The sequence below is a fragment of the Suncus etruscus genome, chromosome 3, assembly GCF_024139225.1.
Source record: "Suncus etruscus isolate mSunEtr1 chromosome 3, mSunEtr1.pri.cur, whole genome shotgun sequence".
Taxonomy (NCBI): domain Eukaryota; kingdom Metazoa; phylum Chordata; class Mammalia; order Eulipotyphla; family Soricidae; genus Suncus; species Suncus etruscus.
In genome coordinates this window covers 160,552,181-160,579,175 of record NC_064850.1, presented here as the reverse complement: position 1 = coordinate 160,579,175, position 26,995 = coordinate 160,552,181, and the positions used below count along the sequence as shown (strand labels likewise).

The following is a 26,995-nucleotide window of genomic DNA, read 5'->3' as shown; positions in this document are numbered from 1 at the left end:
GAAACATTGCATGATCTCAGAATAGAAACAAGATAATTTCCTAAATTGCAAGAACTATAAATAAGGAGAAATAGTGCAGTACGATGGACAATGTGAATCTTTCAATTTCTATCCACACAGACATATGTTTCTCCATATAATTTCACTTCTAGGAATTTGTTTTCAGAAATTATTTAGACTCTTAAAAAGAAAGTTTCTTGTAGTATTATTGCCTAACATTAGCGAAGCCCATCTGTCTTAGAATAAAAATTGGTCAAATAAATTAAATTCATCTTTGTAAAATTAAGTACTTTATTTTAGATCAGTATAACAGAATGAGGTACATTATATACAAATAACAAATGATGGTATATATACTGCAAAAGGGGTGAACTCAGTAATAAAGGTATTTACTTCTCTCTGATACAGTGATATTACATTCATTTTTCTATGTAAGTTTACTAATGAATGATCTTTACTGGGAATATTGTATAGTATTTATTCATTTTCACATCTATGTTTTATAATACTTCTCCCAAGGAACATGAATAGTTTGCATAATAAAATAAATGAATGGAAGAAATTTAAGAAAAGATTTTAAGTTATATTTTGCAACTTCAATTTTAGAACATTAACTGGGTAAAATTATCAAAATATTAAGAGTTAAAAAAAAGTTAAAAAATTGGTAGGATTTTAGAGCTGTAGAAAAAGTACAGAAAGTAAGACATTTGCCTTGCCAGCAACTGCAACCAAAATCCTGGGTCAAATTCCCCACCTCCCCATAGCACCCCTGAGCACCTCCAAGGGGGAACTTTTGAGCATAGAACCTGAGCACCACTAGATGTGGCTCCAATTTTCTCCACCCCTAAAAGAAATTAATAAGATTTTTGTAGTGAAAAACAAAATAATGAAATAATAAGCAGTAATGCTCATTAGAACATTTCTGATAACTAAAAAAGTATGATATTAATGCCCCAAATAATCTTCTAGATGATAGACTACTTAGTTTAAAAAAATTAGAAAACTATGAAATTATCAGTCATCTCAATCTTTTTGTTCGCTTTGGTTTGGTGCCTCATTCAGTACTACAGGATATGTTATTTTTATTTTTGAGTTTTCCCTTTACACTTCCCAAAACTTCACTCATGAACAAGTGACTTTTTTATACATGAGGGGAAATACTCATTTTAAAAGTCAAAAACTAGGAGCATGTTCTTTGAAGTCGCATATCTCGGAGTGTCTAGAGTTCATAGTAAAAGCACCTTGATGCATATGTGTGTTTATAGTACTTCATATGTTTGTGTGGTGAGACTACAGGAAACTAACCTGCAATTAACCTTAATAATTTCAGGTTGCTTCTGGGGAGTGCAATGAAGACACCGAAGTTTACAACATCACCCTGTGTACCGGGGATGAGCTCACTCTAATGGGGCAGGCCGAGATCCTTTATGCAAAGACTTTTAAGGAGAAGTCACGCTTCAATACAATCTTCAAAAAGATCGGAAAGCTCAACTCCATCAGCAAGCTGGGGAAAGGCAAGATGCCCTGCCTCATCTGCATGAACCACCGGACCAATGAAAGCATTAGCCTTCCCTTCCAGTGTAAGGGCAGGTTCAGCACCCGGAGCCCCTTGGAACTTCAGATGCAGGAGGGCGAGCACACTATCCGCAACATCGTGGAGAAAACCAGACTGCCGGTGAATGTGACGGTGCCCAGCCCTCCGCCCAGGAACCCCTATGACCTCCACTTTATCCGCGAGGGACACCGCTATAAGTTTGTCAACATCCAGACCAAGACTGTGGTGGTGTGTTGTGTGCTGCGGAACAACAAGATTCTCCCCATGCACTTCCCTCTGCATTTGACTGTCCCCAAGTTTAGCCTTCCAGAACACTTGGTGAAGGGGGAAGTGTGGCCCGAAAGCCTGCTTCATCACTGGGTGGGCATTTGCCAAGAGCAGTTTGATATCGATGAGTATTCCAGGGCTGTCCGGGACGTGAAAACTGACTGGAATGAGGACTGCAAGAGCCCCAAAAAGGGCCGGTGTTCGGGGCACAACCATGTGCCCAACTCCCTTAGCTATGCCCGCGATGAGCTCACCCAGTCCTTTCACCGGCTCTCGGTCTGTGTGTATGGCAACAACCTCCATGGCAACAGCGAGGTCAATCTCCACGGTTGCAGGGACCTGGGTGGAGAGTGGGCCCCCTTCCCTCATGACATCCTGCCCTATCAAGACTCAGGCGACAGTAGCAGCGACTACCTTTTCCCAGAAGCTGGTGAAGAGTCAGCGGGCATCCCCAGCAAGTCAGAACTTCCTTATGAAGAACTGTGGCTAGAGGAAGGCAAACTCAGCCATCAGCCTCTCACGCGCTCCCTGAGTGAGAAGAGCAGGTGCGATCAGTTCAGAGGTTCCCTCCGGTCCAAAGGTGCCACGTCTCCTCTTCCTGTGCCCACAAGTCTGGGAGCAACAGTGAAGTCTTCAGAGATCACCCTACCTCCACCTCCAGTGCCTCCCAAATCTGAAGCCGTAAGTCATTTCTATCTGGGTGGCATGTGCCAGCCCCTCATCTTTGCAGTCATCCACTAGTTTATCTTCTCTCCCAAAGAAAGGAAAAACTTCCCAGTGGAAGATATCAGAAGGTGCACATTTGCCTCATTTGAAGTGAAAGAAGTCCTTGCTAGACTATTGTACCAGTTAGGAGTTAGATTTCTCCTTTGTTCGATGAGAAGAAACTCTGTGAGGGCTTTCACAGCTGCCCAGGAACAGATATTAGAGAAAGGAGAGTAGAAGCTGGCAGACCTGCACAGAGATGTTCTTTACAGAGGTAAGATGTATTGGTGCTAGATAGTACAGTATGTAGGGCACTTGTCTTGCATGAGGCAGCCAACCTGGGTTCAAGCTCCAGCACCACCTATGGTCCCTCAAGCCCACCAGGAGTGATTCGATTGTAGAGCCATAAAAAAAAAAAACCTAAGCACCCCCTTAATGCAGCCCCAAAAGCCAAAAAAATTTTTTAATTGAAGTATTGGTTCATAGTAGTAACAACTGAGCAGGTAGAAAGTATTTGGCTACAGAACATGATTTGCTGGTAGATGCAGAGGCATTTCCTGATACGTTGGATGTGGTTAAGGAGAGAATTGAAATCCAGGAAAATTGCTAGTGCAGCAGTGACTCTTGAGTGTCATTTATAGTGATGGAGAGGCTAAAAGAGGAGTAGGTTTATAAGGGAAGCATCGACAGCCCTCTATCAATGATAACTCTTGTATCGCCAAGCTTACTTTAAGAGTACAGGAGATAGTCTCCTGTTTTGGTCATTTTATTTTATTGACAGGTACTCTGTACCTTTGCTACTCATTTCTGGTCATTGGAGTTCATTCTACAGGGTATGAGCCCTAAAGATATTGAGTGTAATTCTGTTCTTTAAGTTTGACAATATTTATTAGAATGACATTCTGATTTTGTCTATCTCTAACCAACCTCTTCCTTTAAAATCTTACATAAATTATAAGAAATAGATTAATAAAATTCTGATTCCATCTGATAGGACAGACTAAAGGGAAGGAACTCTATATGTCTCTTGGCCTTTCTTTGTCCCCACCAATTGATCCCAATCCACATCTCTGAAACCCTGGGCCTGTGCAGAACCCAGATTTACCAGCAAAAGATCCGTGGCCTGGAAAATAGAAATAGAGTTATCTATAAGACCTGGAACCTCATACCTTTCTATTTTAGAAGGAAGCAGGCAGATGAAAAGATAAAATTAAGGTTAGTTAGATTGAAATATAATAAGCAATAGTCAAGATACCTGTGATAGAGATGGACAGATGATCTAGATAGGGAGAAAAATACATGGCAATTTTCATAGTTGGAAATTGAATAGAAGAAGCCTTCATGAAGCTCATAACAAGTTAGATATGTAGAGAGAACATGTATTCACTCATTGGAGAATGAGGGGGTTCTAGGCCGAATAACTTGGGAAGAGGTGCAGAAGCTAGGACAAGTAAGGAAAAGCAAGTTCTGTTCCTATGGAATGATACTTGAAAAGGGTAAACAGAATGCTAGGAACCAGGTCTCTAGCAGCCTTAAACGCCAGGTGGCAAGTCCTAGAGTGGGCAAGATGAGCCTCAACGTTACAAAGCTTTCTTGAAAAGGTGGACATTTTGGGCTCTTTGCACCAGGTTATTCAAATACCCTCAAAGGTGCTGCCTAAACTTTTCCCATTCCTGAACAGATTTATGTATGAGAAGTGTTAATGAAGCCAGAGACCATGACATTTTATTCACATCAGAGGGTGATTCCCATCTCCTGAAAGTAAAGCTCCATTTTAGGAATGTCTTGACTCAATTCTCTGTATCCTGTTGCTTACAGTTTGAACAGTAACACGACCTTTTCTATGGGCCCTTTTCCATAGAACATATCCCTACCACTGGTACCAGGATTCATGTTTGTCAGCTGATTGATTGACTCATCCAAGATGGTCACACCTCGAGTTTTTATGTAACTTGACCGTAAGAGACAAAACTAGCACCACTTGTTTTTCTGTGCCAAATGCAAAATGAATGAGACCATAAATATTAAAAGGCCCTGTTGGTGACCCAGAAGTTAAAAGAAAAATGTCAGCATTACTGTATTACTTTGAAAACTAAAAATAACCCTGTAAGAAGAATCCATTTGGGCCTTCAATTTATGCTTCTTATGACATAAGAGAATCTATTCAAAGTATGTCTAATGTTTATGGGATGCTAGAATCATAAAGAATTTCTATAAACACCTGAAATCATTTAATTACTAAAAAAATATTTAATGGGAATTTCGAGTGAAGTCATTTTTTAAAACTGGGTCTGTGGCCATGAAATGAATTTTCCATTTTTAGGATGTGCGTGGGATCCAGAAAACGTCATGATCGTTAGATGTGGCTTCAGCTTATAATTTTCAAAAAGGCACTTTAGTAGAACATAAATTCAACTGCTCCTACAGAATTAAATAAAACTTTTTATTTAATGGAGTGAGTCCTGAAGAAAGGTTGTGTGAGTCTAAGGGCTTTGTCACCTGGTAGTGGTGGGGATTGATTTTCAAGGAAGGTCACTTTGAAAGGAAACATAACTGGAATGATGACAACTCCCATAGTGTCTTCAAGAATAGAAAGTGCTGGAGAGTGAAAGCGCCCAAGAAAGTGTGTCTGTCAAAGAAAAGGAAGCAAAGCCGATAATTGGCAAATGAACTCTGTTCTTCACAGTCTGTGATCCAGAATAGAGACTCTAGGGACAAGGATCTTCATTGCCCTGGAGTCAGCCTGTTTGTTTTCTGCTAGTTCTTCTGTTCTTTTCTTTCTGCTTCATTGACCCAAGTTCTAACACAGGCTGTCTGTTCAGCAAGTCTTAATGTTCTTTGTTTCTTTCTGTAAATGTGATTATCAGTCTTTTGTCTTTTTTTTTTATTATTATTAAAATGCCATGACTTACAAAGTTGTTCATAGTTGAATTTTGAATTTTTAGTCTTTTTTTTTTTTTTTTTGGTTTTTGGGTCACACCCGGCAGTGCTCAGGGGTTACTCCTGGCTCCGTGCTTAGAAATTGCTCCTGGCAGGCTCGGGGGACCATGTGGGATGCCGGGATTCGAAATGATGACCTTCTGCATGAAAGGCAAACGCCTTACCTCCATGCTATCTCTCCGGCATCGGAATTTTTAATCTTATGTCAATGACCCTGCTGCTTCCTTATCCCTAGGATTGAAATTGAGTTTTGGGATCAAACAGAGGATCTGCAGTGGGATAGTCCTCATTTTGTATTGGAGATATATTGGAGGTGACTGTTCAGAATAATGCTCCAGTCCTTTTGAGTCTTTGGGTTTTTTTGTTTGTTTAGGGGAACCATATGCAGTGGTACTCAGGGAATACTCTCAATTCTGTTCTTAGGGTCACTTTTGCCAGTTCTTCAAGGCCATGTGTGCCAGGGGTTGGGGTGAGAGCAGGTTTCAACTCAGATCTTTTGCCTGTAAAACATGAGTTCAACCCCTTGAGCATTTCTCTAGCCGTTCTTTTGATTTTTGGTTTTTGGGCCACACCCAGCCTTGCTCAGGGGTTACTCCTGGCTGTCTGCTCAGAAACAGCTCCTGGCAGGCACGGGGGACCATATGGGACACCGGGATTCGAACCAACCACCTTTGGTCCTGGATCGGCTGCTTGCAAGGCAAACGCTACTGTGCTATCTCTCTGGGCCCCGTTCTTTTGATTTTTAGTTTTGTTTGGGGGGGGGGGGTAGAAGAGGAGGAGCTTGAAAAAACTTGAGTGCCTCCATCTCTAGAGTATAGGCAACTTTGGCTATTCCTAATAAAATTACCCCATTAGAGGACACTAAACAGTTCCTGGCACCAGGCAGAGAAGATAAAGTCACTGAATCCTTTGGAACTGTTGCAAAGGAGCCCAAGCTGGGAGATATTTCCACTTTGAAAAATTTATGTTCAGAGAGATAATACAGAGAATAAGGCACTTACCTTTCATGTGGCCAAGTTGAGTTTGTATGGCCTCCTGAACACTGCTAGACATGATCCTTAAGGACAGAACCAGGAGTAAACAAAAATGAAAATTGTGTTCACATGAGAATGACTTGTAAGGCCTCATAAGCAGATTATCCTTATTGGTTTGTATATGAATTTTAAATATGCTATTTTATAATCTTTTGTCTTATACTTCCATTCATTATTTTTATTTTCTGGGTTTTGAATAATAGATCTAAAATATTTACCCAGATACCTACTACAAATAGTAAGCCTCATGAGTGAGCTCTATTTTCTACCCCTCTTTAGAAGATGCTGTTTTGAAGAACAATAATGGCGTGGCTTTATATTGTATGAGATTCCTTAAGTAGAATGTTTGACTCCCAAACTGCTATTTGTGCACTTAATGACCAGTCATTAAAGGTCATCATCAAAATTACAGGACTAAAACTTTTCTACAATCATGCATACAGATACACAGTAATCAATACAGAGACCCTAGAATCTAGAGATTAATGTCCTCCATCTGTCTTCAGCCAGAGACAAAAGTTTAGTCACTCTTGTTTGGTTATTAACATCACAGCAATTTCTGAACTTTGTGAAAGGGAAACTATAAAGGGTTGTGAACCACTTACTTAAACTACTTTTTACTGTAGCATTACAGAATCTGTTAACCATGCAATAGATAAGGGTGTCCCCAACAGCCTATGAGAATAAGGGCATAAGAGATTGAGTTATAAAATGAATTGGTAGCATAAACTCTTATAAGGCTGGAAGTCCATCGTAGATAAAGTTCTTATAATGGGGCACTCTGTGTGGTTCGTGTTTAAAAAAAATAAGACAGAGTAAATTGAAACCAGATTGATTGAACCTGGTCCAGTAGATGCTTGAAAAAAAAATTGAACTAGATACAGAAGTTAGCTGACTGATTAAATCTGCCTCAAATACTCTGAACAACTAAAAGCAAGGGGAAAAGTCACCTGCCATAAATTGTGATCGACAATTAGAGGTGTGGAGCATGGAGTCTTGAGAGACACACGTGAGTTTGCATTGGCCATCAACTGCTTAACAGCTTTAGGCCGTGGGCAATTTAACCTCCCTCAGTCAGTTCCTATGGAGCTAATAGCAGCTTCTTCCCTGCATTATCATATTGTACAAAGCACTTGGCATCTTTCCCTGGCACAAGATCAGCATTCAACAAAGAGTAGCAGTAACTTAATATAAGATGAGGTCTTATTGGGGTCAGAAATAAAGTGATTTGAGGGGAGGCAGAGAGATCTGTACACATCTCTTTCCACAGAGGATCCTGCAGAGTTGCCTGGCAGCCAGGTGGGGCCCAGTCCCCATATTTCAGGAGGGTGAAAGGGTGTTTCTTATTGCAAAGTCCCTGGGATGTTACCAAGACTTCATTCAGTTTAAAAATAATCAAATATTGTGAAATAATCAAATATTCATCTGGCTTTCAAAGATCCCTAATTGATAAGCTAGTAACTAAATGCATCTAGTTGTGGAAATAAATATGTCATCTTCAGAATATAAAAACTACACAGATACCTCAGTGGTTATCAGTAACATGTAATCCTTGGAGGGCTGGGCTAGAAGAACTGTCAGTGGTAGATTTCAGCCTTTTGTATTTGTAGGGAGACAGGTTGATCCACACCCAGTAATACTCACAAGATCTACCATAAGTAGTGCTGGGAATTTGAACTTCTGCCAACTGTGTACAAGACAAATGCTTTACCTTCACTCTCAGCCCTCATTCAGCCTTTATAAACATGCAGAATGGTGAAATAGAACTATTTCATGGACCAGGGATGTAGCTCAGTGGTAGAGCACTTGGCTTACATGTGAGCCCCTCCCACAAGATGAAACATTTTTATTACTTATAATAGAAATGTTTCCATAGCAGCATTTCTAATAGTACCCCTACTGATCCCAGCATTTTTTTGTGGGCTGACAGACGTCTAAGGACCAAAAACCTCTCAGCACAACCCCGGAAAAAATGTTCCATCTCTGACTCCAAGGCTGCTGAGCCCTGTCAAGGAAGTGAGATTTCTAAGTAGAACTTTATAGAAATATTCAAGTTGAAAAGTTGCCTTGGAGCAATTTTTTTTTCCTCAGGTCAGGCTAAGTAAGGGCACAGCCCTACCAAATGTGACAACCTAGACATCTTTTTCCCCTCCTCTCCTTGCCCCTTGGGACTACTGCTCAGGTTAAGGAAACAGCTATTAAAAATAGGTCTATTTAGGATGGGAGAGATTGCTTCATGAGCTATAGGACAAACTTTGCATGGAGGAGCCCAAGATCCATCCTTAAAACCCATGTCTCCTGGGCACTTCTAGGTGTGGCCTAAAGCCAGGTTTATTGACAAATTCAAGGAAATGGCTATATGCATTTATTCTAAACTGAGCTTTTTTTCCCCTCTTGGAAAAAAAAAATATAGGTAGCTATCTATAGAATTAGCCACAGCAACTTTTCTACTTTAATATTTCTATTCAGAGATCTCTTTTTTTTTTTTTTTTTTTGGTTGGGGGGCCTACCCAGCAGCACTCAGGGATTACTCCTGGCTCTGTACTCAGAAATCTCTCCTGGCTCTGGGGACCATATGGGATGCTGGGATCAAACTCGTGTCCATAGTGGGTCAGCCATGTGCAAGGCAAATGCCCTACCGCTCTGCTACCGCTCTGGCCCCAAATCTCATTTTCTTGATCAGGCCCAACAACCTTAGAGCCAGAAGTGGAACATTTTTTTCAGGGACTGTGCTGAGAAGTTTCTAGTCTTCAGGCCTGTGCCAATTCACAATAAAGCTTATGCCACTTAACACTAGGATTGTGAAGAAATGCTATACTGCTCTATTATAAAGTAATAAAAATGGTACATCTTTTTTCAGAGTACTCATATGCAATCCAAGTCCTCTATGCTGAGCTTCTGCCCCCCTTTTTTTCTTTCTATGTGAAATTAATATTAAAACTGCATCAAATGATAGATTTTTCTCAAATAAACCTGTGCATTATTAATATTCAAATTGAGGGACAAAAAGATTAATCTGGAAGTGATTATTTACTTTTCAAAATAATTGCTCTACAAAAAAAGATTCACTCCAGATTCCACTAATTAATGAGGTCTCCTAAGGCATTTGACATTTAATTAATTTTAATTACATCTTTTGAGGAGTACTCTGTAAGCAAACCCTACCTATGTGCCCATTTGTTAATTGAAATGAGGACTAAATTATTATTGTGCTTTGGCAACTTTGGAAACTAATTGCCTTTGCTTCCATGAAGGTTATTTGTTTGTAGAGGAACACTTCGAGTCCAAGACATTTTTTTTTCCTCTTATGTGCATTGAAAGCTCCATTGCTTCAAATTTAATAAAGGAATTGTAATGGTCTCTTGGCTAGATCTGGATTCCAATCTGTCCTCTTAGGTACCATGTGCACAAAATCGCCTTTTGTACAAACTGAGGAAAGTGACATACTGTTTAAAGATATCTGCCATGTATTATATTCCTTGCTAAGGATGATCTTTATTCTCCAATGGCAAAGTCTACTGAATCCGTGGAAGCACCCTGGAATTTGAACAATTATTCTTTTCAGAACCGCTTGCCCTGCTTGCCTCCCAGTTGGGAGTCTCCTCTGCCCTCCCCTGCCTCTCTCACCGGAGGCTTGGAGCTTGGAGGCTATAACTCAGGTCTGTCTTAGGTTCTTATTGTCAGTCTATGAAACAGGCAGAAAGGGGATGTATGTATTTTAAGAATAAAGATTTGAACTGCAAATCACATCTGTTCCTGTGTAGCTAATCAGTTTCTTACCATTTTGTCATGATAAAACTTTCATTTCTCTTTGGCTGAAAATACCCCCTGATGGATATGTGACAGGGTTATGAACTCTTTGTATAAAAGCCTCTTTATAAATAAGATTTCTTAAGGCTTTAATGATTTTGTTATCTGGGAGAGGGAGTGTGGGAAGAAATGTAAAATACAGGGCAGAGGGCAGGCAGCCCAGGCAAAGTCACAAAGTTCAACGAAGCAGAGTTACAAAACTCCTTTCTTCCAATTGCTATTATCCTGAATGTGGTCTTTGAGAGACAAAATCGCAGACATAGTCTAGGTGAGTCCCAATGTTAGATTAAGCTCTCTGTTGTGATCAGAAAGAGAAATAGAAAGGATTAATTTGGGTTTCTTTTTTTATGATTATCATCAACATACAAAAAATGATCTTAATTTTGTTTGCAGGTTAATCAAATTGTTTTATTTCATTACATTTGACAATATTTAAAGCAATACATTTGCCACTTAATACATTCTAAGTTGAAGATTTCTGCCTTCACCCTCTTTATAAATATACTTAGGGGCCAGCTGCTACCAAATTACATAATTGATTCTTCGTTCATTCTTCTCTTTTCTTTCTGGAAAACCTCTTTCAGGTATAGTTCAAGCTAGACATAGTCCTCCTTGGATTTTGTCCACTGTTCCTTGGACAAGACATCCACCCCCAAAGTCCTGTCGAGGGCTGTCTTAATGCAAAACACTCTTTTTTTATGATAAAGGTTCTCAGGGAATCTCTTTATGGCTTCTATAAGTCCTACCCTCAAAGATCTTATCGTCACAGATTATTCCCACTTTATTGAAGCCCACAGCATTGTAATACCATTTCTGCAGGGCCTCCAGCAACCAAGCCACAGCTGTAGTTATCTACCTGCCACCATGATGACCCCAGAACCTAACCTAATAATTATAAAATAAAACATTAAAGTTTAAAAATCAGATGAGACAGAGAAACCATTTGCTTCATGAAGGTAGAATGCAAATGTGACATGTCGCAAGCCTTAGAATGATGACATCTCTGATGGTCTTAACTACTGTAGAACCTTGGGCTTCAAGATTTCGTTTACAGTGAATATTCTGAGAGTTAGAGAGAGCTATTTATCGTGTCAGTGATGGAGATTTAAGGGACATCTCTGTCAACCCTAAACTGTTTCAACTTTTCACAGGATGACCATTTAATATGATCCTTGGTTATCTCCACATATGATTTAACATTGGAAGTGGCTTGTATTTCCTCTAAAATGCATCACCTACTTCTTCAGCTTTGGTTTCCTGAAAAATGACTGCTGATGACAAAACAGAAAGCTCTAATTTCTTGGAACAATAAGCTTACTTTTTCCTTCTTGCTGGGGCCACATCTAGTGATGCTCAGGGGTTACTCTTGGCTCTGTCCTCAGGAATCACTCCCAGCAGCGCATGGAGGACCATATGGGATGCTGATGATCAAACCCAGGCTTGCTGCGTGCAAGCCAAACGCTCAACCTGCTGTACTACTGATCTGAGAGTACTTCTTTTTCTTAATTTAAACACTGTGGTTATAAGGTTATTCATAATATAGGGTTTTTTCCACAAAGTTGTTCATGATTGAGCTACAGTCATACAATGTACAACAACCTTCACCTGTGCGCATTTCCCACAATCAATACCCCCAGTTTCCCTCTCACCCTCCCTTGATGGCCTCTTTCCTCCCATCCACCCTCTCCCACCTGCTTCTGGGACTCTCTCTTTATCTCTCTCTCTCTTTCTCTCTCATTTTTTGACACTGTTGTTTGCACTACTATTAATGAAGGGATGTCACGCATGTTACATTATCCCCTTTAAGCACCCTGTTCTTGTCCAGAGTGATCAGTCCTAGCTATCATTTTCATAGTAGACCTTTCTCTATTCTTACTGCATACAAAAAATGATCTCAATACACATCTCCAAAGATGCTAAAATCATTTTTAGAGACTATCCCCACTTCTGAGCTGCAGGATTTAGACATGGGGATTTGTGCCCACAAGCTTAAAATGGTGGATGTTGGGGCCGGAGAGATAGCATGGAGGTAAGGCATTTGCCTTGCATGCAGAAGGACAGTGGTTCGAATTCCGGCATCCCATATGGTCCCCCGAGCCTGCCAGGAGCGATTTCTGAGTGTAGAGCCAGGAGTAACCCCTGACCACTGCCAGGTGTGACCCAAAAAACAAACAAAAAAAAAAAATGTAGGGAATGTTAAACAACAGGGCAGGAAATGAAAAGCCACTTCAGTAGGTATCTCCAGGATTCATAGCCCTGTATTTAAACACTGATGGATCACTGCTATTTAAAAGTTTTTTAATGAGTAAGTGATTAACACATCAAAGTGAAGTTTCCATGTACTTCTATTAAGTTATCTCTTTTTTGGGGTTTTGGCTTTTGGGGCCACACTTGGTGACGCTCAGGAGTTCAGGGGTTACTCCTACTCCTGGCTCTGCACTCAGAAGTCACTCCAAGCAGGCTTGGGGGACCATATGGGATATTAGGGCTTGAACCAGTTTGGCTCTGTGCAAGGCCCTACTCTCTGACGCCCTATTAAGTTGTTTCTTTGGTCCAATTGTTAAAAGGGTGTGAGGGGCCGGAGAGATAGCATGGAGGTAGGTCATTTGCCTTGCATGCAGAAGGATGGTGGTTCGAATCCCGGCATCCCATGTGGTTCTCTGAGCCTGCCAGGAGCGATTTCTGAGCATAGAGCCAGGAGTAATCCCTGAGCACTGCCAGGTGTGACCCAAAAAAGGGGTGTGAAAGTGTCGTTTCTTCAATAAGAGACCATTCCAAGGGAAAAAAGACTTTGCAAGCAGCATCATACCCAAATACCCTCATTCCTACTGCACACTATTTCATAAACACATGGCGAGTATTGAGTCTTACATTCTTTTAATCCCTAGGAACTATCAGAAAGTTCATGTCACTACAGAAATTAGTTCAGAGGTATGTATAAATGAATATATATAAGATATATTGAATAAATGCTCTACTTAGATACAACTTTTGAGGTTTTCACCCTCAACGCGTCTATTTGTAAGAGTTTTCAAATGCTGGAAAGAACTTGGTACTTTTAAAAATTCTCATGTAGGCCAGAGTGATAGTACAACAGATAGAGGGCTTGTATGTGACCTTGTATGTGGCCAACCCAGGCACCACCAGGAGTAATTTTTGAGTGAAAAGCCAGAAGTATAATTCCTGAGCATTATAGGTGTGGCCAAAAAATTTCATTCACCAGGTGTGATTCCTAAGCACAGAGCCAAGAGTAAACCCTGAGCATAACAACAACAGAGAAGATGGGGACAGGGATTAGAAGAAGTTGATAGATAGCATAGCCAATAGGCCAGTTGCCTTGCATGTGCCAACCAAGATCCAATCACCTGAGCACAAAGCCAGGAATAATCTCAGAGCATCACCATCTATAGCCCCTAAACCAAACATAAATAAATAAAAGTTATTATGCAGGGCTGAAGAGATCACCTAATTGCCTAATGCAAGCTTTTCAGCAAGAGCTCCAGTCCTCTGCATGGTCCTCCAAGCACTGCCAAGAGTGACCTTGAAGCACTAGTCTAAACACTACTGAGTGCCCCACCAACCAAAAAATTCTCACATTATTTTCAATTTGTGAATATTTAGAGAGAAGACCTGTTTTTCATTTTTCACAAATTATTTTGAGTCAAGTTAACAAAGTAGAGAGGAAGCAGTTCAATGCCTTTTTCTAGAGGCAGAAAAGTAAACTTGTCAGTGTTTTTATATAAAGATAATAGTCCCATTCTATGATGCTTTTTTCAGTCTAACAATTGGAATCCTTAAGGCCCCTCCCTTCAATATTGGACCCAGCTATACACTAGTACTACCACTCTGGTCCAGAGGCAATGTAGTAGAAAGGATCAAACTCAGGGTCACACATGAAAGTTGTGTGTTTCAGCCCTTTGCACAATCTCCACAGACCTTGGGTTTTTTCTTATCAGTTTTTCCAAGTGTTTCAGCATCATTTGTTATTAGGTTGTCTTTCATTTTTGCTCTTCAATGATTAACTACTTTACTTGATATACATTTCTTGGCAAAGAAAGGGAACAGTGGGGATATATATATGTGTGTCCTCCTATAGTTGTCCTAAATGAAAGACAGATCCTAGGAGCCAGTGTGCATGGTTTACACATGCATGCAAATATCCTCCCCAGAGACAGTTTTTGGTTTCTTTTATTTCCTTCTCTCTAATTGCCTCTCTTGCTTTCCTGCCAGTATTTCTCCTTACAAAGCAGGAACTACCCTCACTTGTTGCTCCTCTCATCCTATTCTGATCTTGACTCTTGGAACCAAGCTCTGCTACTTTCACTTGACTTCATTTGCTGGAAACCCAGTGAAGATCCAGAACTTGTCTGGCTTCCTCACATGCCTCCATGCCTGACCCCTTTTCCTCCTGGCATCCTTCCCACCCTTGGCATCCTAGATAACATTTGAGCTTTGGTGGTGTTTCTCCTCTATCTTCTGCTTAATCTTGGGGCTTAGCTGTCTTTACTTCTGATCTGGTATCTCAATACTGCCATGACTTGTGATTCTATAAGCAAAACTTTCAGATCTAAGTTAATGCTTTCTCTTTTGGCCTTGATTGGTTTATTTTTATTTTATTTTGGTGTTGAACAGGAGTTGGCCATATGCAAGCAAGTTCCTTAATAGTGCCTCTCTATCTCTCTGGTTTTTTAAAACATAGTCTTCTATGCTTCACTGGAAAGAAGAAAACTCTAGGTCACTAGTATGGTGTGTTCTGTTCTGTCCTTATTGAAGAGAGTAATGCTTGGGCCTGAGCGATAGCACAGGGGTAGAGCTTTTGCCTTGTACACGACTGATTCAGGATGAACCGGATTTGATCCCCAGCATAAAATAACTTTTATTGTCAAAGAAAATTTGGTCCACCTAGACTGCCAGGAGCGTTTTCTGAGTGCAGAGTCAGGAGTAACCCCGGAGTGTCTCTAGGTATGCCGCCCCGCCCCGCCCCCCCCCCCACCCCCATAGAGCACTAGGGAACTACAGCTGTGTTCAGTGACACTGAATCTGCCACTATTTTGTCTTACGCTCTACCTTGCTGGTACTCAGTGGCAACCTACTCTAGCCTGGTGCTTGCGGGTTCCTGTGATGCTGGGGATCAAATCTACCCCTCATGTGTTGAAGATGCTTTCCATGATGATCACTTAAGTCTGCTCCCTGACTCTGAACCTGCCACATTGGACAGACCTGTGTGTTCATAAAGAGAAGGAGGTGGAAAGATAACTAGCCAGAGTAAGGTGGAATTATTCCTTTTTGCTAGAGACAATGGAAGGCTTCAGAGGGCCTTTGTGGAAGGCAAGATGAACTGGCCTTTGTCCAGTAATCTAAGAAGACCCTGGGATGGGAGTAACATAAGGAAAGCCACATGCTAAGACTTTCAGGAGGAATGTGCTGAAAGAGTAGCACTTAAAAGTGAAATTGAATAGGAGGAGAAATTGGAAACAGGGTAATTGGTCCTTCAGTCTTGTAAAATGCCTTTTATTGTCAAAGAAAATTCATTTTAACTACAGCTCTTTTGTGCACTGGGGGCTGGGCCACACCCAGCTGTACCCAAGACATCCTCTTGGCTGCACACTCAGAGATCTCTCCTGGCAGGAGTTAGAGGTACCATATGGGGTACCGGTAATTTGGCTGTGTGCAATGAAGTGCCCTACCCACTGTATTGTCTCTCTGGCCTCTCAAGTAGAACACCATTCCTCTTGGATATTACGGGGGTAAGGGCAGAGGAATTCCAGCTGACCTGCCCAGGGGTAAGTCATCAAGCAGAGTGCAGAGCCTTCCCACAAGCATATTCCATGTCAAGTAGCTGACTTTCAAAATGTTAATTAATTTGTTTTGATTTTATTTGATTTGGGGGCCACACCCAGCAGCATTCAGGGTTACTCCTGGCTCAGCGCTCAGGAATCACTCCTGGCAGGCTCTGGGGACTATATAAGATACCAGAGATTGAACCTAGGTCAGTCAAGTACAAGGCAAGCACCCTACCTGCTGTGCTACAACTCCAGCCTAGTCCTTGATTATCTTTAATTATAATGTATGTTGTAGTTGGCATCTCAGAATGCTGCATTTGACAGCTGTGTAAGCAGTGCCTAATGAAACGGCCTGTTTAATGACAATTATAATTCCATGATATAGGCCTCTATTTCTCAACCAGGGGCCACGTGGATATTCCAAGGGGACCACAAGTCATCCATGTGGTAGAAGATGGAACCAAGTTTGAAAGAAGCCATGGTCAGAGAGTAGTTCAGATTCTAAATCAAATTCATCATTTTCATTAGCTATGTCCCCTCTGATTTATTTCTGAAAAGAGGACTAAAAAAATTTTAAAGTCAACGGACAGGCCTGAAGAGGCAGGTCAGTGGACTGACCAAATGCTTGCCTGAGATCTAGGTTACATTGATTGCTTGCAAGACATACTCCTATGAACACCTCTGGGAGAAATCCCCAAGCACAGTCAGGAGTAGCCCCATTAGCACTGCTTGGCGTGGCCCCCAAACCAAATATGTTAACTGACAGACTTAGGATCTTCTCACACTTTCCATGTTTCTTTTTTTGTTTTTGTTTTTTTGGGCCACACCCGGCGGTGCTCAGGGGTTACTCCTGGCTGTCTGCTCAGTAATAGCTCCTGGCAGGCACAGGGGACCATATGGGACACCGGGATTCGAACCAACCACCTTTGGTCCTGGATCGGCTGCTTGCAAGGCAAACGCCGCTGTGCTATCTCTCCGGGCCCACTTTCCATGTTTCTAACTACAAACATGGAATCAAGCATATCTATAGTACCATTGTGTCCCTCCATCTTGATTCTTTAAGTCTTTTCAGAGAAAGAAAGGAAAGGCAATTGGTTACTATATAATTCACTCACAAGACAGCAAGAAAAAGTAATAGTATATATATGTAGATAGATAGATAGATGGATGGATGGATGGATGGATAGATAGATAGATAGATAGATAGATAGATAGATAGATAGATAGATAGATAGATAGATAGATAGATAGATAGATAGATAGGTTTGTTTGGGAGCCATACCCAACTGTGTTCAAGACTTACACCTTGCTCTGCACATAGGAATCACTCTGTTGGGTCCAAGGAGACCATATGAGATGGCAGGGAGCAAACCCAGGTCAGTCACATGCAAAGCAAGTACTATATTCACTGTACATCATTCCAGCCCCAACACAGCATGTTGGTGATTTAATTTTGTAACTGGTATACACCCCAAAGGCTAGGTGTGGAGTGATATAGGTGTGGCAGTGCTCTGAAGGCCATAGGCCCCTCCTGGCATTTCTCAGCCAAACAGGAAAACTAGTGGTTCAATACAAGATCTCAAGATGAGGGCCTGCTCAGACCCTATGGCGCCGATAATGGCCAGCACTCTATAATGTCACCTCCATCACTATCTTCTTAAAAGTTCAGAATGGGAAAGGAAGCCTGTTGCTCTCGAAGAGCAAAACTGCTCCTCAGAAGGGCTTCAGATTAAGAAAAGCATTCAGGGCTCCACCACCCAGGTCCTGATCCTTCCAGATGGGAGCAATTGAGCCTCAGTCCTGTGAAGAAATGCAGTGAGTGACACGTTAAGAAAGTGCATATGTGGGGCCGGGCGGTGGCGCTGGAGGTAAGGTGCCTGCCTTGCCTGCGCTAACCTAGGACGGACCTCAGTTCGATCCCCCGGCGTCCCATATGGTCCCCCAAGAAGCCAGGAGCAACTTCTGAGCGCATAGCCAGGAGTCACCCCTGAGCCTCACAGGGTGTGGCCCAAAAACCAAAAAAAAAAAAAAAAAAAAAAAAAAAAAGAAAGTGCATATGTGTGTGTTTTATTTAAGCAACATTACATTACACAGGTTTTAGGAATACCCCATTATAATTCAACATAGATGCTACATATCCTCTCCAAGATTAACTTTTAAGTTTTATTTGTGGCCTTATGATATATAGAGTACTGTTAGTAAAGCAATGTTTCATGCTTGCAGCGTTCCCAACCCATGTACTCCACCAGCTTAAATAACGGCCATTGCGGGCATAAGTGCCCTTTGCAGCCTTCCTCTAGGCACAGGGCCTCAACTTCAGGTTTTCTCTGTGTAGAGGATCAGGCCAGGAAGCTGGAGTTCGGTGTGGGTAGTAGAGATGCTACAGGAAACCATTTCATTTGTAGCAGAGCTGACGGGAAATAGAACTGTCTTCCAGGAGCCCAGAGCTACTGACAAGAAAGCAATTGAAGAGACAAGGGACGGGTGCAAACGATGGTGGAAGCAGGGCCAAAGAGCAGGAGAGGGCTGTTTGGAAGAAGTCTAACTTGGCTCCCTTTTCCCCAGTCTCCGGTAGAGTCACAGAACCGAGAACAAACTGCTCCCTGCTGGCGAACGTACAAAAGTGCATTTCCAAATGTCCCTTAGTGGGCTGGAGGCCTCCTTGCTCCCCCTGCAGCCAGTTCCTTGGAGTATGATTCCTGACCTGTGTCCCCCAGCTGGTGAGAAAGGCAAGCAATGACGCCACCCTCAGCCCAGTGAATCAGAACCTGCTCATTCTGCGTCAGTTCAAAGACACACCAAGATTCAAAGCTACAAGTAGGCAGCAGCAGCCTGTAGCCCTGGAGAAGACACAGTGTTCCCTAACGTTTGGATCAAATTGGATTGCCTGGGAACCATGAATCAGCACCTCTCAACAAGAGAACCTAATCCTCTGTTAAGATCAGGGTGGCTTACAGCCTTCTTGCGTTAATACTTCCCTAATCCTCACCTATCACTCTCTCTTTAGCTGGGCTTCAGTTCCTGCGGCACCTGGCTTTTGCTGAGCACTTTCTTTGTGGCCTTTTCCCGGCCAGGACTCCAGGGTCGCTGGTCACTCTGGCCAGTCACTCTTGGACAGTCTCTGTTGTGGGTCTCCCCACCTCTTACTGTAGGAGAGCAGATCCTTGACCAACAGCACTGAGTTGGCCCCAGCAGCCATGTCCACTGTGCTAACTCCAAGTGTTCTTTTCCTTGCTAGGTCAGGGAAGAATGCCGGCTCCTGAACGCCCCGCCTGTTCCACCCCGAAGCGCAAAGCCTTTGTCCACCAGCCCCTCCGTCCCTCCCCGCACAGCCAAGCCAGCACGACAGCAGACTCGTTCGCCCAGCCCCACCTTGTCCTACTATTCTTCAGGGCTCCACGACATGTAAGTCTCCCTGCCTGGCTCGGGTCCACGCGTGTCTTCTCACGAGTAGGGCCTGGATTCTTGAGGACACTTAATGGTAACCTAGTAAGAGGGGAGGGAGAGACAAATATTCTTAGTTTGATTATTACTGTTTTCTTGGGAGGTGATGTTTTGTTTCTGGTATTATTGGAAGAGAATGACGGAACCCTGTGGGATTCATCCCTTCCTATCCCACTCAGCCTTGTTACTCATGGGTTGGAAACAGTTTGAGTGTAGCACCTGGGGTTCTTGTTCGGGAAATAACTCTTGCATTGCTGTAGGAAATCACATGCACTCTCTCTCTCTCTCTCTCTCTCTCTCTCTCTCTCTCTCTCTCTCTCTCTCTCTCTCTCTCTCTCTCTCTCTCTCTCTCTCGGGAGAAACGGCTATTGTAATTTCAATATGTAAACCTTCAGCTCCTAAAGAGCAGGAAGGTCAGTGGGAAGTACAGAAATGCAAGAGACCATTTTCCCGAAAATCCGAGTATTTATTTATTTATTTATTTTTGTTTTTTGGGTCACACCAGGTAGTGCTCAGGGGTTACTCCAGGCTCTATGCTCAGAAATCGCTCTTGGGGGGCCGGGCGGTGGCGCTGGAGCTAAGGTGCCTGCCTTGCCTGCGCACGGACCGCGGTTCGATCCCCCGGCGTCCCATATGGTCCCCCAAGAAGCCAGGAGCAACTTCTGAGCGCATAGCCAGGAGTAACCCCTGAGCGTCACAGGGTGTGGCCCAAAAACCAAAAAAAAAAAAAAAAAAAAAAAAGAAATCGCTCTTGGCAGGCTCGGGGGACAATATGGGATGCCGGGATTCAAACCACCGTCCTTCTGCATGCAAGGCAAATGTCCTACCTCCATGCTATCTCTCCGGCTCCATAATCTGAGTATTTCTTAGGAAGGAACAGACCACACCCGGAGGTGGGATTAGGTCATCTAAACGCCAATCCAAGGTGTTATATTCAAAAATGTTTCCAGGGCTCAAGAGATAGCACCTCAGTAGGGTGTTTGCCTTGCACAGAGCTGATCCAGGACTAATGGTGGCTCTAATCCCAGCATCCCATATGTCCCATATGGTCCCCCGTGCCTGCCAGGAGTGATTTCTGAGCACAGAGCCAGGAGTAACCCCTGAGCACCGCTGGGTGTAACCCAAAAACCAAAAAGAAAATATGTTTCCAACCAATGAGTAATAAGGTGTATTACTGAGTGGGATGGGATTTGATTAATTCCACAGAACTCCTGTATGTTTTGAGTCCAAAGGTAACTCTTTGGACCAGTGTCCCAGAAGAAAAATAGACAACAAAGTCTATGAGGAAACTCGGGACTAAAGCCATCTGAGTTGTCCTAGAAATGACTCATTCTTCTCAAAATCTGCATCTGGGGGCCACAGTGATGGGATAGCTGGTAGGCACTCACTTTACACGCAACCAGCCCAGCTTTAGTCCCCAGAATTCCATATGGTCCCCTGAACCTCACCAGGAGTGACCCTAAACACAGAGCCAAGAGTAAGTTCTGAGCACCATGGAGTGTGACATAAACATAAAAATGGGTGAAATCCCACCTACAATGGGATCTTTTTTTTTGTTTGTTTGTTTTTGTTTTATTTTGTTTTTGGGCCACACCCGGCGGTGCTCAGGGGTTACTCCTGGCTGTCTGCTCAGAAATAGCTCCTGGCAGGCACAAGGGACCATATGGGACACCGGGATTCGAACCAACCACCTTTGGTCCTGGATCGGCTGCTTGCAAGGCAAATGTCGCTGTGCTATCTCTCCGGGCCCTGGATCTTTTTATACTAACATTGCACAGGCAGGCAGAGAGCACAGTCAGCCAAAACTGGACTCAGGGAGCTCAAGGCACAACTGTGCCTTGTGACCTTTCCTCTAAGGGTCCCAGTCACTTCTCTAGGACCCTCCTGCTTATTTCACTGTAGGCAAATGGCTATTCTATTTATTGCTTTTATTTTTTAAGAAATCTTTCACACTATTCAGTTGAAATCTGTCTCCATATAGTTTTCAGTCATATTCTACAGTTCTCAGTCCACCCTACTTCTTGTCCAACTGGAAAATGTAGAGTCAGATCTTCTCCAGGAAGCACCACCATGCCTCACTGCTGTTTCTCCTGACACCCCACCCAGCACCCACCTCTCAACATGCAGGGTTTCCTCATTACCCTTTACACAGGGCCCAGAGCAGAAGGCTCTTCCTTTCTTTAAAAATAATTTAATTGGGGCCAGAGAGATAGCATGGAGGTAAGGTGTTTGCCTTGCATGCAGTAGGATGGTGGCATCTCATATGATCCCCCATGCCTGCCAGGAGCAATTTCTGAGCATAGAGCCAGGAGGAACCCCTGAGCTATGCTGGGTGTGACCCAAAAACCAAAAAAAGTAAAATAAATAATTTAATTAATATCTTTATATAAGCACCATGATTACAAACATGTTTCTAGTCGGGTTTCAGTTATATAAAAGGACACCCCTTTCACCAGTACAACCTTTCTACCACCAATGCCCTCATCTCCCTTCGCCACCCCCTGCCTATTTTGAGACAGGCATTCTATATCTCTCATTCACTACCATTGTCATGATAGTTGTCAGTGTAGTTATTTCTCTAACTGAACTTTGTGGTAAGCTTCATGCCATTGGGCCAGACCTTCCAGCCCTCATCTCTGTTGTCTCTGTGTAGTATTACAATAATATCTTTGCTTTCTCTTAAATCCCTGAGATGAGTGAGACTATTTTGTGTCTTTCTCCTTCTGAAGATTCTTAAATTCACACGGGCCCTTTAGAGCTCAAACATGTACTTCTGGTGGTTTTTTGTTTTGTTTTTTTTTGTTTTGTTTTTTTTTTTTTTTTTTTTTTTTAATCTGTATGTTACTATTACTTAGTTGTACAGAATCCAAGGCTGACATTACATTTTTTTTTTTTGGAGTATTCTCCCTTCCTCACACTGTTGAATGGAAGTAGGATCACGGGGTGCAGATCAGGGTGGGGTCCCATAGCACAAGGAAGCAAGCCTGAGGTAATTGGCCACACGCTCTCACTCTATAGCCACCACCTGTGGTGAGAATACCAAGGGGCTGCACCTCGTTGTCCAGCGTGATCCAGGCCTCCACTCCCAGGATGTGCTTGGTAGTAACAGAAGCAAAGAATATATTTGACCTTTGTAAGCATTTTAAATCATTACATCCAGAGCCATCATTTGCCTCGTGTTTTATTTAGAAATGTAGTGCGTTGACATCACAGAGTTCCACCAGTGACTCACATTTGAATGTGGCTTAATTAACACAAATTACAGCGCTGGTGTCATCGTCGTAAAGATCCAGTTTTCTCTCCCTCTCTCCCTCTCCCATTGTTTTTTCCATTTTGTACACCTGACATTGCTGTGACAAGGGTTCTCCTAGCTCAGAGGACCGTGGGGTACTGAGGAACCAACTCAAGCCTCCAGCATTGCTAGAGCGCTATAGTGACCGCTGTAGCTCATTGAACCATCTCTTCTGCCCTTAAAGACTTTGCTTTTTTGTCCTCCTTAAGTACCATGATTACAAAGTTGTTCATGATTTTGTTTGTTTTACAGTGCACCACCCTTCACCTTGATCCACCACCAATGTCTTTGGTTTCCTTCCCACCCTTCCCCTTCATCTCCTTTCCGTCCCTAACCTCTCCTCTCCCCTTCCTTCTCTTCTCCTCCCCTCTCTTCTCCCCCTTCCTCCCCTCTCCTCCCCATCCACTCTTCCCCACTCCTCTCCCCTTCCTTCTCTTCTCCTCCCCTCTCTTCTCCCCCTTCCTCCCCTCTCCTCCCCATCCACTCTTCCCCACTCCTCCCCATTCTCTCCCTTCTCTCCTCCTCCTCCCCTCTCCTTTCCTCTTCCCTCCTCTCCTCCTCCAATCTCTCCTCTTCCCTATCCTCCCCTCTCCTCTCCCTTCCTCTTCTTCCCCATCTTCCCCTTTCCTCCCTTCTCTTCTCCCCTTCTTCCCCTCCCTTCTCTCCTCCTCCTCTCCCCTCTCCTCTTGCCTCCTCCCCTTTCCTCTACTCTCTTTCCCATCTTCCCCTTCGCCCTTCCCATCCTCCCCTCTCCTCTCCTCCTTCTCACCTTTCCCTCCTCCTCCTCTCCTCCTCCCCCCTCCTCTTCCTTCCCTCCTTCCTTCTTCCTTCCCCCCTCTCCTCTCCCCTCCTTCCTTCCTCTTTCCTCTCCTCTCCTCTTCCCCCTGTTCTCCCTTCCTATTCTCCCCTCTCCTCTCCTTCCCATACTCTCCTCCTCCTCCTCTCCTCTCTTCTCTCTCCTCCCCTCTTCTTTCCTTTTATTTTTCCTTTTCATTGTTCCAGTGGCCCCTTCTCTGCCCTAACTGCCTAACTGCACTTCTCCACTATTTGTCGGGAGCATCCTACCATGGACAGGGCCTCCTGGTCAAGCCTTTTCTTTGGTGGACTCTCCTGAGATTCCCAGACAATCAGACTGAATCCCTGATGCCCTCGGTGGGGTGTGTGGGATGTGCAAAGATTGGGGGTCTGGAATTTTGCTTTTCTTGACTGGCCGCCCTCTCTGTGCTTGGCTTCCAGCAGCGCCCCGAAAAGCGAGCCGAGCCCTTCGGAAGGCAGCCCGGTGTCCTGCTACCCGTGTCCTCGGGTGAAGGCCGAGGCCGGAGACCCCCAGTCGCCCCTGGGCAGCCCCTGCGCCGAGGCGCTGTCCTCCCGGCTCTCGTGGCCCGGCCATTCCCGGGGCGCCTCGGACGCCCAGACCCGCAGCGAGTTCCTGCAGGAGCCAAGCCGGAGCTACAGCTACCCGAGACACAAGGCCCCGGGCACCCCCAAGAGGAACTGCCCCCCGCCCTGCGAGCTCGACGGCTGGGGGCCCCCCGCCAGGCCCCCCAGCCCCGACCCTGCAGAAGACGCCGGCAGCGGCATCATCTCCAGCTGCCCCAAGTCCGCCAGCTACTCCCTGGAGAGCACCGAGGAGAAGCTGGGCGTGGGCCCCCCCAAGCAAAGCCTCTCCTGCCCTGCCTTGCCCCCCAGGGCCCCGAGGCCGGTGGAAGACAGAGCCACGCCCGACAGCACGCCCCTGCCGCTGAGGATCGACGGCGCCGAGGAAGACCCCAAGCCCGGCTCCCCCGACCTCTCGGAGGACCAGTACCTGGGGCCCAAGGGCATGCAGGACCTCTTCTCCGTCCCGTACCCCTTCTCGTCGCCCCTCCATCTGCAGCTGGCTCCGCGCTCCTGCGGCGATGGCTCGCCCTGGCAGCCCCCGGCGGACCTGTCAGGACTGTCCTTGGAAGAGGTGTCCAAGTCCCTGCGCTTCATCGGCCTGTCGGAAGATGTCATCTCCTTCTTTGTGACCGAGAAGATCGACGGGAATCTGCTGGTTCAACTCACGGAAGAAATCCTCTCCGAGGATTTCAAGCTGAGCAAACTACAGGTGAAAAAAATTATGCAATTCATCCATGGCTGGAGGCCCAAAATATAGCCCAGCATATAGCTAGCTAGCATCGGACAAGAATGAGCAATTTGGATGCTAGGAGGAGGGCTGGGACTGGGACGCGGAATCATGTTTTGGGGGTGGTTCTTTGGTTTTTGTTTTTTTGTTATTTTTTTTTGCACTAAAAAACTTCTCTGTAAATAGGGATGAGAGACTCTTACTATGCAGATTATGCTTTTTGAATGGTCAACAGGCTATTTTGTACATCAATAAAAACGCTGTACAGAACACTCGGAGGTGTGCCTTGTACGTCACTCAACATTCAACAGCTGCTAAAAGACAGAAGGTATATTCAGAGAAGTCATTCTTACCCGAGTAGGGTATGGGAGAAGGTATGATATTTATTACAAAGTATCCAAAGCTGAAAGACAGAATACTAATCTTTTAAAAAAAATGCTTTTGAACAATAATTCCCTTCTATGGGAAAATCACTTTGGACAATTCCCTCTATTCTGTGCTCTGTTTGGATTGCTTCATTGTTATACTCTTGTGCCTGAAAATGTTCGTCATTCGAAATGGCTCTTTAATGTTACGTGCTTGGTGGGGGTCTTTCCTTCAAAAGACATTTTCCAAAAGTTGTGTTGTGACTGATGGATGATAATGTGATGTCCTTGGAAGTAATGCAAACATGACCACAATTTATCTGTAACTGCTGCTAATTTTATGGAGCAGAGAAAAGAAAATGTATACATACATGTGCATCTGCACATATTTATGTGTGTGCGTACATTAGTCTGATTTAGATAACCTCTGTTCGTTTTCAGATATCCTTCAAGACTTGGGGGCATTACTAAGTTGGCTGACTTAGGATGAGTGGACTGAAATGATTCCAAAGATTCTCAATTTCATCCCTGAAAACTTAGATCAGTCAAGAATGTGTGTTAAAGAATTAAATGTTACTGTAAACACATCCTGTGCTGTTGTCTGGCAATGAGCGATGTGAGCAGCATTTCTGAGGGCAAGTTAGGTGCTTTTTTAATATGCTTCATGCTTTAGGAGAGCTCAGAAACCAAATCAGTCGTGACAAGTGGTGCGCATCTGCTGAGTAATTCTCAAAGTATTAATGAGTACTTATTTCGTTATTTAACTTTCCACTCTGCCTCTCCTTTCTACTCTTCCAAAGAAAACAGCATTACATACTTTTATTCCAAGTATTTGAAAACATTAGTCTAATACTTTTTGTCAGATGAATTAAATATTCCAGAGCATTATAGCATCATTCTTGACTTTTTGAAAAACTAGTAATCTTAGGAAAGTTTTGGTTCACCAAGCAGAGTATCACCTACAGCCCTGCACACACACCCCAACACACACCCCAACACAAACACACAGGCTATCTGTCCCCCAATTCTATATACACACAGCCAGGTGTCACCGTGATTTGGAGATTCACGTATTTACTCTTCTATCTGCTCACCAAAATAAACAAATTTAAAGACCAACCATCTAGTTTTGCAAACCTGTGCAATCATATATATTTCTTTGCTTTAGAAAGATATTTTTGATATATCTCTTGGTCCAGAATTGAGGTCCACTATACTTCCTTTCATTTTCTTTCTTTTTATTGTTTTCTGTTTTTTATTTTTTGGGTCACACCCAACAGCGCTCAGGGGCCACTCCTGGCTCTATGCTCAGAAATCACCCCCAGCAGGCTCGGGGGACCATGTGGGATGCCGGGATTGGAACCACCATCCTTTTGCATGTAAGGCAAACACCTTATCTCCATACTATCTCTCCGGCCCCTTACACACACACACACACACACACACACACACACACACACACACACACACACACACACACACAGACCTCTAATACTAAAGAGCTCCATTCACAAGAGAGCCCATTGACATAGTGCCCCCTAAGTTTTTGTCAAAATTCTCTGACAGGACTGGAGAGATAGTACAGCAGGTAGGGCTTTTGCCTTGCATGCAGCTGACCTAGGTTTGATCCCCAGCTTCACATACAGCCCCAGCAGAAAAGATCCATGAGCATTGAGTCAAGAGTGAAGTCCTT

General features: G+C 43.7%; 1 protein-coding gene across 3 annotated transcripts in view; it reads left to right on the top strand.

Annotated features, from left to right (window-relative positions):
* Positions 1–25,055, top strand: part of GAREM1 (GRB2 associated regulator of MAPK1 subtype 1) — a 219,469-nt gene extending 194,414 nt beyond the window's left edge. Inside the window, exons 2-4 of one of the 3 annotated variants that reach the window (XM_049770209.1) lie at positions 1,331–2,503; positions 19,333–19,499; positions 24,067–25,055. In XM_049770209.1, coding sequence (XP_049626166.1) covers positions 1,331–2,503; positions 19,333–19,499; positions 24,067–24,967 — 2,241 coding nt within the window. In that variant the 3' untranslated portion in view covers positions 24,968–25,055. The remainder of the gene's footprint in view (positions 1–1,330; positions 2,504–19,332; positions 19,500–24,066) is intronic. The other 2 variants (XM_049770208.1, XM_049770206.1) reach the window with 2 other exon arrangements.
* The last annotated feature ends 1,940 nt before the right edge of the window (positions 25,056–26,995 follow it).